General features: G+C 61.4%; 2 protein-coding genes across 2 annotated transcripts in view; both read left to right on the top strand.

The window, feature by feature from the left end:
* Nucleotides 1–2,837, top strand: part of CROCC2 (ciliary rootlet coiled-coil, rootletin family member 2) — a 70,245-nt gene extending 67,408 nt beyond the window's left edge. Inside the window, exons 33-34 of the mRNA XM_042948720.1 lie at nucleotides 1,809–2,094; nucleotides 2,680–2,837. Coding sequence (XP_042804654.1) covers nucleotides 1,809–2,094; nucleotides 2,680–2,837 — 444 coding nt within the window. The remainder of the gene's footprint in view (nucleotides 1–1,808; nucleotides 2,095–2,679) is intronic.
* Nucleotides 2,838–10,402: 7,565 nt separating this feature from the next.
* The window catches only part of SNED1 (sushi, nidogen and EGF like domains 1), an 87,043-nt gene continuing 79,217 nt past the window's right edge, over nucleotides 10,403–18,228 (top strand). The window contains exon 1 of the mRNA XM_042950815.1: nucleotides 10,403–10,758. Coding sequence (XP_042806749.1) covers nucleotides 10,546–10,758 — 213 coding nt within the window. The 5' untranslated portion in view covers nucleotides 10,403–10,545. The remainder of the gene's footprint in view (nucleotides 10,759–18,228) is intronic.

Genomic DNA, 18,228 nt, shown 5'->3' on the forward strand with positions numbered 1-18,228 from the left:
TGCGGAGTTGTGCCACAAACCAGGAGCAGCGGGGTCCCTCTGGGAGCGACGTCTGCCTTCGAAGTCCTCCCCGCGCCCAGCTGGCCCCCAGCCTCTCTGACAAGGAGGGCCCGCTGCAGTGCCCGCGGAGCAGCAGGCCCCGAAGGGGAGCAGTGAGGCCCCACCAGGCAAGGGCGCTGCTGGGCCTGGACCCTCCAGCACAGAGTCTGCCCAAGCACGTGTGAACAGCTGTCCCAGGGCAGGCTCTGGCCACCAGACCACACTGCCCAGCTGACGTGGACTCGGGGACAAGTGGGTTTTCCAGAGGGGAGTGGCCAGGTCAGCGGGGTGGCAGTCAGGGGCAGGGCCCCTGGAACGGGATGCAGGCACAGGGGCCAGCAGGTCAGGACAGTCACTGAAAGCCACTGGCCAGCTTGTCCACGCAGGGCCACCTGCCCTCCCAGGAAGGTGGGTCGGCCCACCCTTACGGTCACGGTCACAGGAGTCCTGCTTCTCCTGAAAGGCGGGCCCGACACTGAGCCGCTGAGCGGGGGGAGCCGAGGCCTCTAGGGCCTCTCCTGGCAGCACAGGCCCGGCCGCGGTGGCATTGCCCAGGGCCGCGGAGCGAGTTGTGGGCCCCTGCAGCCCAGGTCGGGGAGGGGAGGAACAGCTAATGAGTTCCAGGAGGTCAGCTGTGAGGGGCCCCCAAACCCATAAACCCTTTATTGGTGTCTCAGGAGGGGAAACCCGGATGTGGCCGTTTATTTATTTTGGATTTCACTTTTCTCTTCCCTTTTTGACATGCACTTCCAGGAGTGTGACTGGATTTTCAGACAAACAGGACCTTCCTTCTTCAGTGGAGGCGGATCCGTTGTTTTCCGCCCTGAAGAAGAAAGAAGCCCTTATTTTTGTAACGGACCCTTTGTTTTCCGCACCCCTGGAAGTCCTTATTTTTGTAAGCTGTTCTCCTATCACTGACCGAATAACTTTACCAGCAAGACAGAGCCGCCACATCTCCGGGCCTCTGTGACACCAGCCCCAAGGCCTTGGGCACGGGGCAAGAAGACACCGAACGGAGGAGTGCCCAGGGGCCCCAGCCGCCCCCCGCCGGGCACAGGGACTGGCCCGGAGCCAGCAGGACCCACCAGGCAGGCGGGCAGAGCAGGGTAGTGGAGGGGGCCCCGTTTGGAGAGCCCCAACTGCTGACAGGCCCGGCGCCCACCCACGGGCTTCCAGAAGGAGGTTGTCCACATCCAGCACCCACGAGGCATGACCTGAGGTGTCCGTGCCTTCCTCCAAAAGGATCACCCACAAGGGACAAAAGGAGGCCCGCCAAACTTCCCGTTGAAAATGTTTGCTCTCTCAGTCCCCTGCCGTTAGCCCCCTGCTTGTGACCAGCATGCCGGAGAAGGCCACCGAGAAGGGGGCTCTGTTGGGGGCAGCTTGCGGCCCCCTGAAGACAGATGGTGGGGACATAGGCTTTTTGGGCCTGGGTCAGAGTGGGCAGGGCCCTGAGTGCAGGGGGTCGGGGCTCCATGAGGCCAGGGCAATGCCGGGAGGGCCCCTGGGCGGCAGGCCCCGGAGGCCACCCAAAAGATGGAGCCGTTCCCCTCCCCCACCAGCCTGAAGCAGGCTGGCACCGGGAGCCCGTGCTCCTCCTTCAGCCCGCTCCCTGGCTGCAGGGCCCTCCCTCTACCCAGCCTGCTCTCAGGGGACCCAGAGCCCTTTCCAGACCTCCTTTCCCGAGGGGAAGGCTGGCCTGACCCCACCTCCCCCCCACCCCCACCGCCAGAGGGCCTCTACAGTCTCCGACACCTGGGCTCTTACAGACGGAGCAGGAGACGCTGAGGAAAGAAGGGGGCACGGCAAGGCGGGGGGCCCGGAAGGAGCAAGTGCCCCAGCCCGTGGGCGGCCTGCACCAGGAAGGGGACGGCGTGCCGAGGCACCACCAGCGGCGGCAGGTCAGCCGGGCCAGCCTCGGGGGTGCACCCAGGGGCAGGGAGTGTCCGGTGGGTCTCACGCCGCACAGCCCACGTGGAGGCGCGCACACGGCCCGGAAGGACGGGGTGGACCGCTCCCACACCGACCGATGCGGAGACCCGGCCCCAGACGACAGTGGGGTCTACCAGGCTCACACCGCAAGGCGCAGGCGGGGGTGGAACCAGGGCTCGGGGCTCTGTGGGCCCCTCCTGGTCTCCTCCCCAGGCCCCGCAGGAGTGGCCACACGGCCGAGGGGGCTTGTGCAGAACAGAGCAGGTCGGGGAGGAGTGTGGGAAGCGCGGGGTCAGGCAGGCCTGTGGGCAAGTCCAGGGGCTGCTCCTGTGTGTTTGGGGGGCATCTCCCCTCCCACCGCTGGCCAGACCCCTACCTCCACACAAGGACTTGGCAAGAGGGGCAGGGGCGAGAGTGAGTCTGTGACGCCCACACGAACCCCCCCCCCCACCCGACGCCTCCCCCAGTCCAGCCAAGCAGAAACTGGGATGCCAGTAAAACAGCTGTGAGGCCTAGCCTGGAGGCCCGTGGGTGGGGCTCTAGGCCAGACAAGGCCCAGGGGCTGAATGTGCTTGAACCCCTGGGTCGGCCTGCCAGTCCTGGGCCGGGCCTGTGCCCAGCAGAGGGCAGCGGAGCCAGCTGGGGGCTGGAGGGAGGAATAGTAGCCCCAGGGGGAGGGCTGGACGCCCTACCCTGGACTCTGTGCAGCTCTCAGGTCGGTGGGCAGCAGGGAGGAGCCCAGGTTCTCACCTCGGGCCCGGAGAGCGGAGCAGGCCCAGGCACAGGCCCAGCGGTCGGGAGCTGGTCACAGGGCCCGGCTGCAGGCTGTGCAGGCCCTGGAGAGCCGGGAGCAGACCCACCGGTAGCGGCGGCCGAAGTTCCCGGAGGAGGAAGTGGGGCCTGGACCTCAGTGCCCCAGGCAGAGGGAGGGGTGGGGAGGGACGGGCACCCTGTAGCAGCACACCGCAGGGGTGCCTGCCTGGCCTCGGCCTGAAATCCTGCGGCAGGGGGGTCCCAGCCACCCCCAGGGGCTCTCACACTCCATCCAACCACCCCCACCACGCACCGAGGGGCGGAGCGAGTGTTCTGAGACAGGCCACCGGCCTCTCTGTGCCTCCATCACTGGGCCCCTAGGAGGAAGGTGAGGACAGTTCTTGGGCCGGAGGTCACCGCGGGTAAAGTGTCCAACTGCACCTAGCACATGGCAGTCGGAACAGAGGTGACCCCCGCACCTGTCTGTCAGAGTCAGGAAGGGAGAACAGTGGTGTACGTGGGGACGAGGCAGTGACGAAACATGGCAGTGACCCTCCCCCCGCCGGCACCCCCGCCCCCCCCCACACGAACGCACACCTGCTGGGGCTCACCCTTGGGCTCCTGGGGGCCATCTGGTCCAAACTCTCATCTTATAGCTGAAACCCAGAAGGGTAAAGTGACCAGCCGGTGTCACCCCCAAGTTAGTGTCCCTAACCCACCAAGTCACATTTGCCAAATTTATAAGCTGAGCAGCATGCATTTCCTTATCACTCCGAGTGCGTTCACGGCCTGAATGGAAGGGGGTCCATCCACTGCGGGTGTGCAGTGGCCTCAGTCCCTAGGACCCCTGGGATGGGTGTCCCTGAAGAGCATGGCTCCACATACCCCCATGTGACAGCCAGCGAGTCCCCCGCCTGCCTGATGTCTCTCTCCCAGGCACCTGCCTCTCCTCAGGACCCCCAGAGCTCTCCACAACCACGGCCCGGGAGCCCTGGCTACAGGCCCTGCCCGCCCCCCGCCACCACCCACCCACCTGAGCTCCTGCCCTGTCCCCAGGTGGCCAGTCTGAAGAAGCAGCCGGACCAGGAAGCGCCTCGGCATCAACAGGCCCGCCTCGGCCAGGCCTTGCGGGCCAAGAAGTGAGCCCTGCTTGCCAAAGCCCCCAGGGTGGCCCGACAGCCACAGCGCCGACCCGACAGCGCATCAGAGCCGCCATGGGGAAAACGGACGTCTCACGCTGCTCAGAGGACCGTGGTGCCACGGCCCAGAGCCCACCACGCCTCCCCCGGGGTCCTATACCAGCAGGCGCCCCGCGATTCCACAGAGCACTGAGCTCCCCCCGGCCCTTGGGACCTCCACCTCTGCGCACCCTGGACCGGCCTCCAGGACACTCCTCGCAGGCGCCGCCCTGCCCCTGGCCCGCACCCGGCCTGGCACTCTGTCTCCACTTGGGACGCACTGATCTGGCCAGACCCTGGTCACCAGGCCCCATCAGGCCGGCTCCCGCGGCCACAGGCTGCGTTCCATGCCTTCAGCTCTATAAACATGGGGAAACACGTGGAAAATATTTCCACCAACTAGAGCCAAAAACATAATGTCCTGCGAGGCCCAGCCACCACTTCCCTACGTCCAGAGGCCGCGGAACCTTCTGTATCCAGGAAGTGCAGGTCCGTCACAGTGGCAGGTGGCTGGAAATGACTCAGAACCAAGTCCCTGTGACTCGCCGGCCACGGGAAGCACTGGCCGTGAGAGCTGAAGCTGTTACAGAATCCCCCACTTTTCCAGCCTATAAACTCTGGGAAAATTCCTGGGGGAACCGGCCCCAGTTGCTAGGGAGACCGAGGTGGCCATCTCGGGCCTCTGTGGGGTTCACCTGTCAGCATTTTTACTCATTTCCCCCATGAACGTCGGCCAGAGTGATTTGTTTTCCTCCCCAAATGGCCTCCCCTGTTTTGCAAGCGGCACGTTTACGATACGCAGGGCACCGGCCAGCCCGGTAAATTCCTGCGGGCACAGGTGCTGGCTGCCCTCCAGGACTCCTGGGGGCGGGCAGGGCCGAGAGCACACAGCCCACCTCACTGCTGTCCCTGCACCTTGCTGCCCGAATGTGCGATCGCCGTATGTCTGTTTCAAGATCGATCCAGGGCTTAAAATAGGCTATCCTGTCAAGACCTTGCTTTCCGCTTGAATTTAGCAATGTATTCCCACAGGCGGTCATGTGTACGAAAGCAGCGGCTAGAAGGATGGGAGCAGACAGGTTTCATTCCGCCCTCAACTCAGCCTGCTCACCGGTGGCTGTGTGGCTCTGAAGCCCAGCCCAGGCTCGGAGGCAAGCGCCGGGTGACCCATTGGCAGTGGCTGCCTTGGGCCCAGGAGGCCGTACTGGTGCTACCTGCGGCCCGATCCGTGCCACCGGTGGAGGCTAGCGGGCAGGTGCACCCCTACTTCAGAAGCGTGCTCTGCAGAATGGGAGAGGCTGGGGCCCTGACAGGGGACGCGTGGCCCTCGGGGCCTGGCTTTTAGTAGACAGACGCCCCCCAGCAGAAGGACCCCAGGGCCGGGCCGGGCGGGGGTGTGAGGAGGAAGGAACAAGCAGCTGGAGACCGGAGTCTGTGCGTGTCTGCGGCACCCGCTGGCGTCGTAGGTGCTCCCAGCACAGAAGAAGCAAGTGCACGCTCACGGGTGAAAGAGGAAAATGTATCTCAGGTGCGGAAGGGGTCGGGTGACTTCTCATTAGTAAAATGAAAGCCCCCATGTTTTGACCAACATCCTGGTGATTTGGTGTTTTCCTTGCCCCCGGTTGCACATGCGGGACTTTCACAGCACCTGTGAGACCTCTCGATTTTTGTATGTTAATCGTTCAATCCACGTAGGAGATGCTAGTTTTTACTTACTCAACATAAAGTCATACACTTAGGAAAAAGAGGATTTTTCTAGTGGAAATAAATTGGTGTTTCCTCGAGCATCTCCAGCACAAGGGCCTGTGCGTCTAACAACTACCCCGGAACCTGGAGGAGCCTGGCTCCGTCCTCCCAACAGCGCCCTGGGACGCCTGTTGACAGGGGACTTCACGGGGGCTTCCCTGACCGGGCTTCCACGAGGTCTTGCTTCTGGACCAAGGCCACAAGGCAGTCCGCAAGAGGTCAGAGTCAAACCCAGAGGCCAGCGAGGCTGCAGGCACAGCGTCCTGCCGACTGGAGGACAGACGGACTGGGGGTGCCGAGCAGGGTGGGTCCCAGTGCCCAGGGTGCTGGAACCCTGCCGGGCATCCACCTGTCCTCACACGCACCACCCGCCCCACACTCCCGGAGGTGAGGTCAAGGCAGGAGGGCCTGGGGCGGGGCCAGGCCGAGAGAACAGGCTGTACCGCTGCCCGTGCCCTCCCTGTGGCCTGAGGGGAAAGGCTCACGGCTTCTTCCTCGACCACCCCGCACGGAGGCCTCCGGCCTGTAAGAGGCCCGGCAGCCCCCACATCAGTTTGGGACTCATCAGCCTTGGAGGAATCCTAGCTCTGCCCCTTCCAGCTGTGTGGTTCTGGACAGGCTCTCTAGCCTCAGTTTCCTCATCTGTGAAATGGGCGAGCCCACCCCCGAGGGGCACGGTGAGCCCTCTATGAGGTATCGCCCACACTGACCCCGGGCCCATCATGAACCCTCAGCGACAGGGGTGGGGGCACCATCATCACCCTGTAGCCACTGCGGGTGGGGTGTACGAAGGAGGAGAGCAGGGATGCCACAGAGAAAGGGCCCCTCGGGAGCCCAGGGAAGGCCGTGATTCCCACCAGACAGACGAGGCGGCGGAGGGAGAAAGAACACCCTGAGGACACAGGCCCCAGCCCCCCGCAGCACCCCAGCTCTCGAGGGAGGCAGGGGCTTCACCTGGGCCACAGCCGGAGCAGGAAATGGGCCAGCTGGAACCAGGGTCACTGATATTCCGGCTTCCAAAACATTAATTTGTTCACATAACTGCAAAGAAAACCTGTGACGACGAAGCCTATGAAAAAGAAACCCGCCACCGCCCGTACTCCGTGACAGCAGATCCTCGGGCAAAACTGGAACATTCCCCATGGTGGGGGGCTGCTGCACGTGCCACGCTGAATACTCTTCTGAAAAACTTTTACTTGATATTTTATCATGAGGCTTTTCCCCACGTCATGAAAAATGCCACAGAAGCTTGATTTTATCAGCTGCCAACCCTCTCGGCAAAGGGTCATGCGGGGGCCACCTGAGAGCCCTTCTGTCGCACCTGTCCCTGGCGCTTGTGGAACACTCGGGAAGCCGAGTCTCTGCCCTGTGCCCTGGGGGACAGCGGCGGGGCGGGGCGGGGCCGGGGAGGGGGTGGGGGGGGCGGGGGAGGATGCCCGTGGACGGCAGAAGGCGTCGTTCCTCACCCCAACCACGGAGAGAGGCCCAACCTGAGCTCACCCGTAACCATCTTTGGCCTCTCCCTGCAGATTCTCCAGCTCGAAGGGTTTCTAATTGCTCTCTAGTTTTTTCAAAGAAGAAAGCAGCAGTGAACTTCCCAGGAAGTAAACGTTGAACCCTATTCTGATCATTTCTCTCCGATAGATAGCAGGACACCCGTCAGGTGTCCAGGTGTGGGGGGGCTCCCTGGAGGCTGTGCCCCCTTGCTGCACACAGGGGGCGCGGAGCCGAGTGGGCCCAGGACCCAAGGACCGTCCCTTCCGCTCATCCTGAACCAGGCGTTCCCACCTGTGACAAGACCCCGTCCAGCCTCACAGTGAAACAACCAGGTAGGGTGGGCTTCCGCAAGGGCGCAACCCAGCCTGAGCCTCGGGCCCTGTAACTTCCTAGCCTTGCTCCTGGGGCAGGTGAGGGTTACCTGGGGCAGGGGCTTCTGGCTGCTCTGGGGAGATCTGTGCTCAGCTAGCTGCCTCTGGAGACAAAGCGGTGGGAGGCACAGCCAGCCCGGCCCTCTAGGGCCCCGGCCGGAGCCCTGCTCAGGGAGCCCCACCCAGCCCTGTAGGGACAAGCCCACCAGGCCAGGTGCGCTGTGGGGAAGGACGCACCACCTTGCCCCAACAGAGCCCCGGGTCCTGGGGTGTCCCGAGGTCGGCTCCAGGGCTCCCCCATCTAAACTGCACACATACTCAGGCCCCAAACTAAAATGTCACAGGCCTGTTGGGGAGGCTCAGGTTTCCTGGCCGCAGAACATGAGCTTGCTTGATAAAACGATTTTGGTGTTGATAAATGTGGACTTTCTGTGGCAGAGACAAAGGCGCCCTTGAGTCCAGAGGGGAACCTAAAACGGCACATTGCTGAAAAGTATTTCCTGATAATATTTTTAGCACCTGAAAAAAAAAAAAACACTTTTTTTCCTCTTTTTTGCTGCCTGTGGAGTTGTGTGTGTGTGTGTGTGTGTGTGTGTGTGTGTGTGTTTGAAATGTAATGCCCAGCAGTGGTGGGGCCTCATGTTAACCCCCAGTCTCCCAGACCAGGCTGCAAATAGGCAGCAAGGCCTGGACCCCAGGTAAGCGTGGCCTCACTGGGGCCGTGGCCGAAGAGTCGGCCTGTGGCTGGCTCCAGCCTAGACCCACAAGCACCTGCCGTCCAGGGTGGAGCCCAGGCCTGAGCACCTCACAAATCCACCCAGGGGATTCAGTTGAGTGCCCTGGTTGGGACCCCCTGTCTAGGCCAACCACTCCCACCGTGTCTAGAGAAACAGCCCTTCTCTGGGGCAGCCCTACTGCCTACAAGCCCCTAGGTGGACCCATAACCTAGCCCAGACGTGGGCCTTTACTAGGATCCCTTGGGGCAGAAGGTCAGCAGTGAAGAGGGGCACATAGGAATGTGTGCAGTGTTGTATGTGGCAGCACATGTGACTGAGTGTGGGTGTGGAAGTGTGAGTGTTGTCTCCATGTGTGAGCGTGCACGTGGAAATGGGAGTGTGTGTGCGAGTGGGGATGTGCACGTGTGAGTGGAGGGGAGCAAGCGGGGACGTGCCCCTCCTCCCCAGGTTCCCGCTGACAACACCGCGAAGATTCTGCTCCCAGCACAGCCCCGGAATTCGATGTCCTCTCTGACCTTTCCTAGAGACGGGAGGCCTTGCCCTTTCTCGTCCTTCCCTGGAACCACACGGTTGTCCTGCCGTCCAGGGTTTTCTGAGGCAGGAGCCCGGCCCCAGGGCTGGCCTTCTCGCAGTTGAGCACAGGGGAACCAGAGAGAAGTTGAAGGGGAACCTCTCTCGGGCCAGTGCCCCACAGGGGCTGCCTCCTTGAACGGCGAGGCCGCCAGGATACTGGCCGAACGGGACCCGTGTAAACCTTTGGCCCCCAGAGTCACACTCAGAGGACCTTTCCACTACTTCCTCAAAGTCACATTTACTATTTCTTGCTGACCACAGAGCAACACCTGTTCACTGAAGACGTTTTAGGACACACAGAAAAAACACGGAGCCCAGCGTAAAAGCGCCCAGAAACTCAGTGGCAGCTGCTGCTATCGTGCTGGCTGTTTCTGCTGATCTCTGACGGGAACACCGCTGTCTCCAGGGGCTCCGGGCTGGGCCTGCACTCACACATCCCCTAACACCGGGATTCTGAGAGCAAGGGGGGTGGGGGAGGGCCTCAACCCCAGGAGTCAGGCCCTGCACCTGGGGAGGGACCAGGTGTGCGGTCAGTGGTCTCAGAGACGGGAGAAGCGCTGGGATGGCCACAGCTGGGGATACGGAATCTGAATTTGGGCTCTGGAGGCCCTACTGCGGTCCGCCAGGCCCACTGACATCCGTCCACTTGCCCCTCCCCCCCCCCCCCCCCCCCCCCCCCCCCGCCCGGCCCAAGAGGACCAGCCTTCCCTTAGAGCCCTCCCTACCCTGGAGTCTGCTAGAGACTCTCTTGCTGTGAAGTTCCCTTAGGGCCCCGAACCCATCAGAAAACCTCCAGGGGGATTTCTCCCTGATGGGTCAGTGCACCTGTTTAGTGCCCTGAATTCCCCCAGGCCAGGGGTCCTCACATAAAACCAGACCAGGAGCACCCCCCCCCCAACAAGTGTCCACAGGCTCAGATCTTGGGGAGCAACACGGGGCTGGCCCCTGGCCATTTCCATAAGGGTATCAAGGCACTGCTAAGCCAGGGTGGCCCCGACCAACATCTCAGGCAGGCAGGCCTTAGGGTCTGTCTCAGAACTGCGCCGTGAGCAACGCTCCTCCTCTGGGCTCGCTCCAGTCTGGCAGCTGAGAACCCACGGAGGAGGAGGACGGTCCCCGCCGCAGGAGCGCTCCCGCGAAGCGCTCACCTCGCCAAAGACTGGGCCAGGGAGCTCCTCCCCGCCATCGCGGGGCGGCCCCAGGCGCGCAGCGAGCGCCCTCGCCCTCCCGTGGGGCCTGGCGCTTTAAGAGCGGCCTTATTTGCATGGCCCCGCCCAGGCCCCGCCCAGGCCCGGGGACCGCCCGGCCGGGTATTTAAGCCGCGGCCCCTGGGGCGGGGCCGGCCCTGAACGCGGTCCCGCCCGGCGCCTTCCTTCGCGGAGCGGCGACCCGAGCGCGGCCCGGCCGAGCGCGCGGGAGCTCCCCGACGGCGCGCCGCGCCGCCCGCACCGCACCCGGCCCCGCCGGCTCCGGCCCCACACGGACCGCGAGGCCCCTCGGTCCCCGCTCTGTGCCCGCTGCGTCCGGCTCGGTCCCGCTCCGTCCCCGCTGCGCCCCCCGCTCTGTTCCCACTGCTCCCCACTCTGCCTCCACTGCGTCCCCGCTCCGTCCCCGCTCGGTTCCGGCAGTGTCCCCGCTCTGTCCCCCGCTCGGTCCCCGCAGTGTCCCCCGCTCGGTCCCCGCAGTGTCCTGCTGCGTCCCGCCCGCCGATCCCCGGCGATGCTGCGCGGCGCCGCCTGGGCGCTGCTCCTGGCCGCCGCCCTGGGGCTCGGGGTGCGCGGGGTGCGCGGCGCGGTGGCCCTCGCCGACTTCTACCCGTTCGGCACGGAGCGCGGCGACGCTGTCACCCCCAAGCAGGACGACGGCGGCTCGGGGCTGCAGCCGCTCTCCGTGCCCTTCCCGTTCTTCGGCGCCGAGCACTCCGGACTCTACGTGAGTAACCTCGGGCCGCGGGGGCGCCGGGGCGGGCGCTGCGCCCCCGCCGCTGCCCGCCGCCCCGACTCGCGCCGCCGCCGCCAGCAACTTGGCACCGCGGCGGCCAGAGGTGGAATGAGGACAGCGCTTCCTCCCTGCGGCGGCCAAGGCCGGACAGCGGCCCGCGGGAGAGGCGGGCGGGGGTGGGGTTCGAGCTGCGGCCCGGCCACCTGGGCGAGCGGAGCGCGGGCCCGGCCTCACCGGCCCCCGGGGCTTGGGCAGCTTGCGCACACCGCGTCCGCCCGGCCATTGGCCCCCCCGCAGAGTCCTGGCCCCGTCCTGGTCCCAGACGTCAGTGTGACGGCAGCCACGTGCTCCCTGGGGCCTCAGTCTCCCGAGCGGGGCACCTGGCCTGTTCAGTTCTGCACCTGGCCTGCAAGTACCCTCTGGCAGCCACCTAGACCCGCCCCGCCCTCCTTGACGCCTGAGGCCCACGGGCAGGAGGCTGGGACCCCTGGCCAGGTGGTCAGGGCAGGGCCTGCTTCTGGGCAGAAGCCCCCCTGGGTGTGGCAGCAGCTGGGCGGAGTGTCCCCTCCGAGCCTTTCCCTCCCTTTCTCCCTTCCTCCTGAGTCCAGGAGCCACTTACTCAGGCCAGTGCCTCCCGAAGGGACTCCCAGAGGGAGCTCTGGGGCCAGGCACTCAGGACAGCAGGAGTCCTCAGGGCGAGGGGCAAGGGCGAGGGTTCTGTGTCTGGTGCTCCCGGTGTGGGAGCCATTTGTGGGCCGCAGAAGGAATGAAACGCGATGGCTCGTCACCGCATTGCTCTGTGGGTGGGCCACTGGGCACCTGCCGTCCCCTGAATAGAAAAGAGTTAGGCCGGCCGGATGCATTGTCACCTCCAACCCCGCCGCCCCAACCACGACCTCAGCCACTTTCAACTCCATCCACTGCCACTTGCACCACCTGTGCTGCCATCGACCCGCCCGAGCAACCCCCACTGGGCCACCACCTCCCCCTTCACCACTGTCACCCGCTCCATCGGCCCCTCCTGACATGACCAGCACCCTCCCCACCACCTTCAAGGCCACCCGCACCACCACTCCCATCTTTTGCACTATTGACACCCTCACCGGGCCCTGTCCGAGTGGCCACCACCAGCCCCTCCACCACCGTGGCCACCGTCACGTGCTCTCTCCCCTGGCGACCACGGCACTCCCCATGCCGATGCGGGAAGCTTCCGCACCTTGGCAGCAGCATTTGGTGACGTGACAGTGGTAGGAGGGGGCCACTGTCCTCTCTGTAGGCCAGGACTGACTTCCAGAAGTGCACGGTGGACAGTGCAGAGCTGTGCTCAGGGTCTGCAGGGGCCGGAGCAGGCCCGCGCACCTTGGAAATGGGAAAACTCACGTTGGCACCATTTGAACAGAACACCGTCAAAATGCTCCTAAAGCATCTGGGCCAGGCTCAGCTTTCCCCCTCACAGTCACGGGTGAAAATATTCTTAAAACGGTTGACCTTCTTAATAGCCTCACCAAAAACATCTACTCTTACCAAAACAACTGGGAGAAATGGTTCTAAAGTGGAAAGATCTACTAGGAAAACAAACAGTTTCATCAGAAATGAACATTATGGCCGCTAACAAAACATATATCTCCGTGAGAGCTTTTTCCGGAAACAAAGATAATATTGGAAAAACAAGTGTCCATGTGGACATAGTAGCATGCTGTGCCTTCTCTTCCTTCAGCGAGAAAGACCGTGGGATTCCTGAGGGTGCCATGCCCGGACAGCTTGCCTGACGGCACCGGGAGGGCGCGGGGGTCCCGCACGGGCAGGCCGGTGGGTGGCTACGATTAAAGCTAAGTGAGAGAAGGGAAGGTGTTTATTCCAAAGCAGGTGACCTGGCCAGTGCCTCCCATGCCTACCTGGTGGCCACGCCTGGATATCAGAGGGCAGATGGGGAAACTGAGGCTCAGAATGCAGATTCAGGGGCCTTTAGACCACCCTGTCCAGCTGCCTCCTTAGCATTCCATCTCAAACTTAGCAGGACCCAGACAGAGGTCCTGCTTCCTCCCTAGGCCCACCGTAGCCTTTTGATGCCTCCCTCCTTTCCCTTGTCCCCTCCTTGCTGGAGACTTAGAAATACATCCCACCCCTCAGCGCCTGCATGGCCACAGCCCTGGGCAGGACCACCGTTCCCACCCGCCTGGATGCATGTAGGTGCCTCCTCGCTGGCCTTTGTCTCCCGGTCCTGCCCCTCGAGCCTGTGCATCAGGCGGCTGAAGCAGCATTGCCAAATGTGAATGAGATCCTGGCTCTCCTTCCAGCCCTTACCTGCTCCTGGCCCTGAGGCTGGGTGGTCTGGCCCCCTTGTCCCCACCACACCCTCCAGCTCTGCCTCCTGTGCTGGCCCCTGACCCCACCTCAGTCGTTCCCATTTGGCGTCCACTTCCTGCATGCGGACGTGTGCCCTGCGAGCCACGGAGCTATGACCTCACGGTACATATGTCCGTATGTCTACGTTCATATCTTATGGCAGCCGGCTGTGGACACAGGCCCTTGCACATGTGTCTATGCACACAGCTCACTCGTTTCCTGGCTCTGTCCACTGAGGGAGAGCAACGCTGCGATACCCCCGTAGTGCCAAGCACTCCTAGTGCTCAGATCCTGCTTGCCAAACATCAGTTCTCCCTGGAAGGAACCAGGACTCTCTGGAGATGATAGAGCCCTGGCAGGGAAAGTGCAAAATGCGCCTGGAAATCAGTCACACGCAGGAGGAAGAAGAGTGCTCCAAGAATGGCTGGGATGTGTCCAGAGGACACAGAGGCCATCAAACAGGCTCCCTGGCCATACGGGGGGCAATCTGAGCATGAAAATAATGGTAGTAATAGGTTTTAATCCATTGGATACAGGGGGAGCCAGTGAGCTCGCGCTGGTAAAAGGAAATAAATGATTAAGCGTGTAAATGGGAGGAAGTAGTGTGGACAGCCTCACATCAGTCTCTAGCTTCCCGACCCGGGTCCTGCGTGTGTGCTTCCAGCAGAGAGCGTTCTTGTCTGCCCTTCACTCTCCAACAGCTCGGGAAACATTGCGTAGGGACAGACGGACAGACAGACGGGGGGGGAGCAAGTGCACGGGGCAAGTCCGAGCAGTGGGAGCGTGTGGATTAAGAGTGGGGGGACATTCCTTGCTGCAACCTTACGTCAAACTGAGCGAATGCCTCCTGGTGAGAACACCCTTGTGTCTGTGCCCAGAGCACCTGGCCACACACCTGGCCAGCCCCACTGGGAGGCAAGCCTAGCCAGCTGGGAATGAGCCCGGGGTCCCCACTCCTTAGCTCCCGGTGACTGTATGAACTGCGGAGCCAGAAGCGACCAGCTCGCCAAACCCTGTCCTTCCAGAAAACTCACCACGGAAACCTCGTGCACTCCTTCACCAGTGACTTGTTCCCTCGTTCATTTATTCATTCACTCGTTCATTCATTCCAAAAGCTTGACTGAGCCCTTGCTCGGAATCAAGGAGTCCAGATGCACTAGCAGCAGTGTTTTGGTTTAAGTATCACCATCATCCTTGTCTATTTTGTTCACCGCGCTATCCTGGCTTCCGGAAGAGAGCTAGCTCCTAGAAGCTTCTAGGTCAATGTTGTTGTTCATCTTCTGATCGGTGGGATGGTACGGGCATAATCCCACCATCCAAAAACAACACTTTTAACATTTTGGTGAAATTCTTCTTGATCTGTTTGCAAACATACCTAGGGGCCCACGAGACAAACCTGGGGCTCCCATTTCGTGCAAGTTTCTATTTTGCATATTTCTTTCAGTACTTTAGGCTGTGAGCATTTCCCATGCCTTAAATTTTTAGAGACATGCTTTTAGGTGACAGTGTAATATTCCTTCCTGTGGCTGCATCATAATTATTTAAGTCGACTGCTCTGTTGACTGTTGCCCCTGTGGCTGGTTTCAGCGTCTCCCATGAACTGACGGTGCGCTGGTGCGCGTGCACCCTATACACGCCTTGTTACGGGTCTCTCGTCCTTTCCTCACAATAAATTCCCCCAAGTGGGCTGACTGCGTCCGAAGGAATGTCTCCTTACTGCCCCGGCCATTCAGAAGGGCATCCTCTTCGCCACCTTCCTCTGCTGGGTCAGGTGGCCGCCTCACCTGGCCTGGCTCAGCCCGGGGGCAACTGCTCCGCCACCCCCCCCCCCCACCTCCCTCGGCTCCAGCAGCCATCAGGAGCTGTGTGCACCTGCAGGGCACGACCCCAGCATGTGGTGCTGCCGGTCGCCAGGGGGCATGGTAGAAATGTAGATCCCCGGGCCCTCCCAGAGGGTCTGACTCCAGAGGCTTGCATGGGCCCGACTCCGCATTTTGACCAGGGGGTCCTGGTGCCTGTCCAGAGTTCCATCTGAGAAACGCTGCTCTTCCTGAGGACACCCACTGACCTGCCCTCCTGCTCACGGCTGGCCCTGGACACTCCTAGCCCCGCAGGCTCGGGTGTTCACTGCCTCCCATTTACTGGTACGGGGCGGCCAGGACAAGCCGCCCCAACGGGGCCCTGGGCACGGATGCTCCTTGTGATCCGTGATAGGGGTGGGGCAGTGAGTGGGCCCCAGGACAGAACAATCTGGAAGAGCCTGAACCCCAGGGATTCTGCTGCTATGGGTCTGTGAGCAGGCAGCTGGGTGAGGGCACCCGGCTGGTTTCTCCCCATACTTGGTCTCCAGGAAGACCCAGCCTTAGGGCCTCAACATCCAAAAGCTGGTTCTTTACAAAGTGGGGCAAGTTGTTCATTAAACACCTACTGTGTGCTTAGCCACTGCCCTGCTCCCCAGGCCCGAGGGGACTCAATAGGTCCAGAAGTCTGAGCTGCACAGGCCAAGTGCGGGAAGGAGGAGTGAGAACAGGACGGGGTCCAGGCTCGGGTCCCTGACCCCAGCCCCTCCACATCGGGGGGCAGCCCAGGACCACACTGTCCCCTGAGCTGGCCTCGGGGTGGGCCAAAGCCAAACGCAGTCCCTCGAGCCTTGCTGGCTACTCTGGGCAGAGGGGGCATGGGCAGAGGCAGCTTCAGAAGCTTGCTGGGGATGGGGTCTGGGGTGGAGCTGGGGTCCCGAAGGAGCAACTGCTGTCCCCAGAAGTGAGTGTGAGTGGAGGGCAGGGACACAGCAGCTGCATCTCCAGCTGTGGTGGCTGCAGGATGACAGTGGACCCCATGGTGGTCACAGAGATGCAGGGTGGCCCAGGGGTGCAGGGTGTCCAAAAGGAGGGCCCCGGTATCTGAGGAGTGGACCAGGCTGAAAGGCAACATGGTCTCCAGAGAGACGGGGAGGCAGCGGCTCGGGCTGGTAATGGATGCCGAGGGAGGGCGAGGGTGCCCAGATGCTGTGGGACTGTATTCCACAGGCAGGCGTGTCCAGGAACCACTGGGGAGCTGGGCTCTTGCCCTGGGGGGGCACCCGGTCCTGGTGTACCAGAGGAGAGGCGGGGGGAGGCTTTGCCGGGGAGGGGGAGGCGGGAGCTGCCATCTACACAAGGATAAAGGAAGGACAGTTGCTGGGACACCTGGAGAGGCAGCCTCTGTTGGTGGGGGAACAAGGGCCTGGACTGTGGGGCCCCCCAGGAGACCAGAGGGTGGCCACAGGGCGGCCCTGGAGGAGGACAGAGGAAAGGGAGAACACGGCAGGAAGCCCAGTCCCGGGGCCCCGAGATCCAGGCGGGCTGGGCCTGTGGGGGCAGAAGGGACTACTCCTCCAACACCAAACTCTGCTGTCCCAGCCTCGGGGGGGACTCCCTCCTGCCCCAGTTCTGGTGGGGGCACTTCCCCCGGAAGTGGGCCCCGGGGCCGCTCCCTTGAGTCTGCCTGTTTGCCGAGGCTCAGCCCGGGGCGGGCCTCCCCTCCTTCCTGGGTTGGGCGTGCGGCAAGTTCTGGGTCTCCGGGGCTCAGACCTGACCTTGCCCGGGAGCCCCAGGGGCCCTGCCCACTTGCTGCCCTGCAAGCCGGACTCCAGCCCCCAACTGTGCCGTGGGAGGAATCCTAATTACCCAGAAAGCTGCCAGGAAATAAAAAACATGCCTACATTTTTCAAAACAAGCTTATAAAAGGCCTCAGGGGCTTTATTGTTTTATTTTTGGCAGAGAAGTCAAAGCAGGAACCAAGGCCCCGCCCGTTTGGATCTGATGTTTGCAGAGCAGGGGTGCTGTGGCCTCGGGGGTCTCTGGCTCCCCTCCAGGCCTGCCTGGCCCGCTCAGAGCAGCCCCTCCACCCAGCAAGGGTGGCACTGGCGAGCCCTCAAACTCCCGGCTCAGGGACCCGCCAAACACACGTCACATACTTTGGGCTGCAGGTCGCCTCCGAGAGGCTCTCCAGGACATTTCCGCTCTTTCCTGGTTTTATCCAAGTCGGAAATGCCACCGGTGCTGTCCTTCTGTGCTTCTCAACAGGCGGCGTGGGGGGGGGAGGGGGCTGGTCCTGCAGAAAAGGCATGGGCGCCCTCTGGCCAGCCCCCACACCGCACTGCACACCCAGGCACACACACACGCTCATGTGCATATACACACTCGTACACACTCATCACCTACACACAGCCACACACTCATGCACGTACACACACACACATGCTCATATGCATATACACACTCATACACTCATCACATACACGCTCATATATGTACACACTCATACACACATACGCACACTCATTATATACACACTGTCATACATACACAATCACAATACACACTCATAAACATGCAAACACTCATGCACATGTACAGTCATACACACACTCATCTCATATACATCCTCGTACATACACGCTCATTCACACATACACACACTCATACACACATATACACAATTATACACTCATACACACCCATACACACGTACATATTGATACACATGTACACACAGGTACACACTCATATACACAATCACCACACGCCCTCACACACACACATTCATACACAAATACACATCCTCATACACACATACAGACTCATCACATACACATTCATACATATACACACTCATACACACATATGCCCTCATACACATGAACACACTCATACACACTTGTACACATACACTCACACATACTCATTACATACACACACTCATACACACACATACTCATACATACTCATATACATGCACACACTCTTATACATATATACACATACATATTCATACACACAAGCACACTCTTACACATACATATACTCATATACATACACACTCACACACATCATATATACACACACATACACACTCATCACATACATATGATCACCCATTCACCCTCATAAACGTACACTCATACACACATACACACACATGCATATTCATACACACATATACACCCTCATATATACACACTCATACACATACTCATTACATATCCACCCTCATACACACACACTCATACACAATGTACACACTCATATGCACACTCATCACATACACACTCACACACATCACATGCACACA

The sequence above is a fragment of the Panthera leo genome, chromosome C1 (assembly GCF_018350215.1).
Source record: "Panthera leo isolate Ple1 chromosome C1, P.leo_Ple1_pat1.1, whole genome shotgun sequence".
Lineage (NCBI taxonomy): Eukaryota > Metazoa > Chordata > Mammalia > Carnivora > Felidae > Panthera > Panthera leo.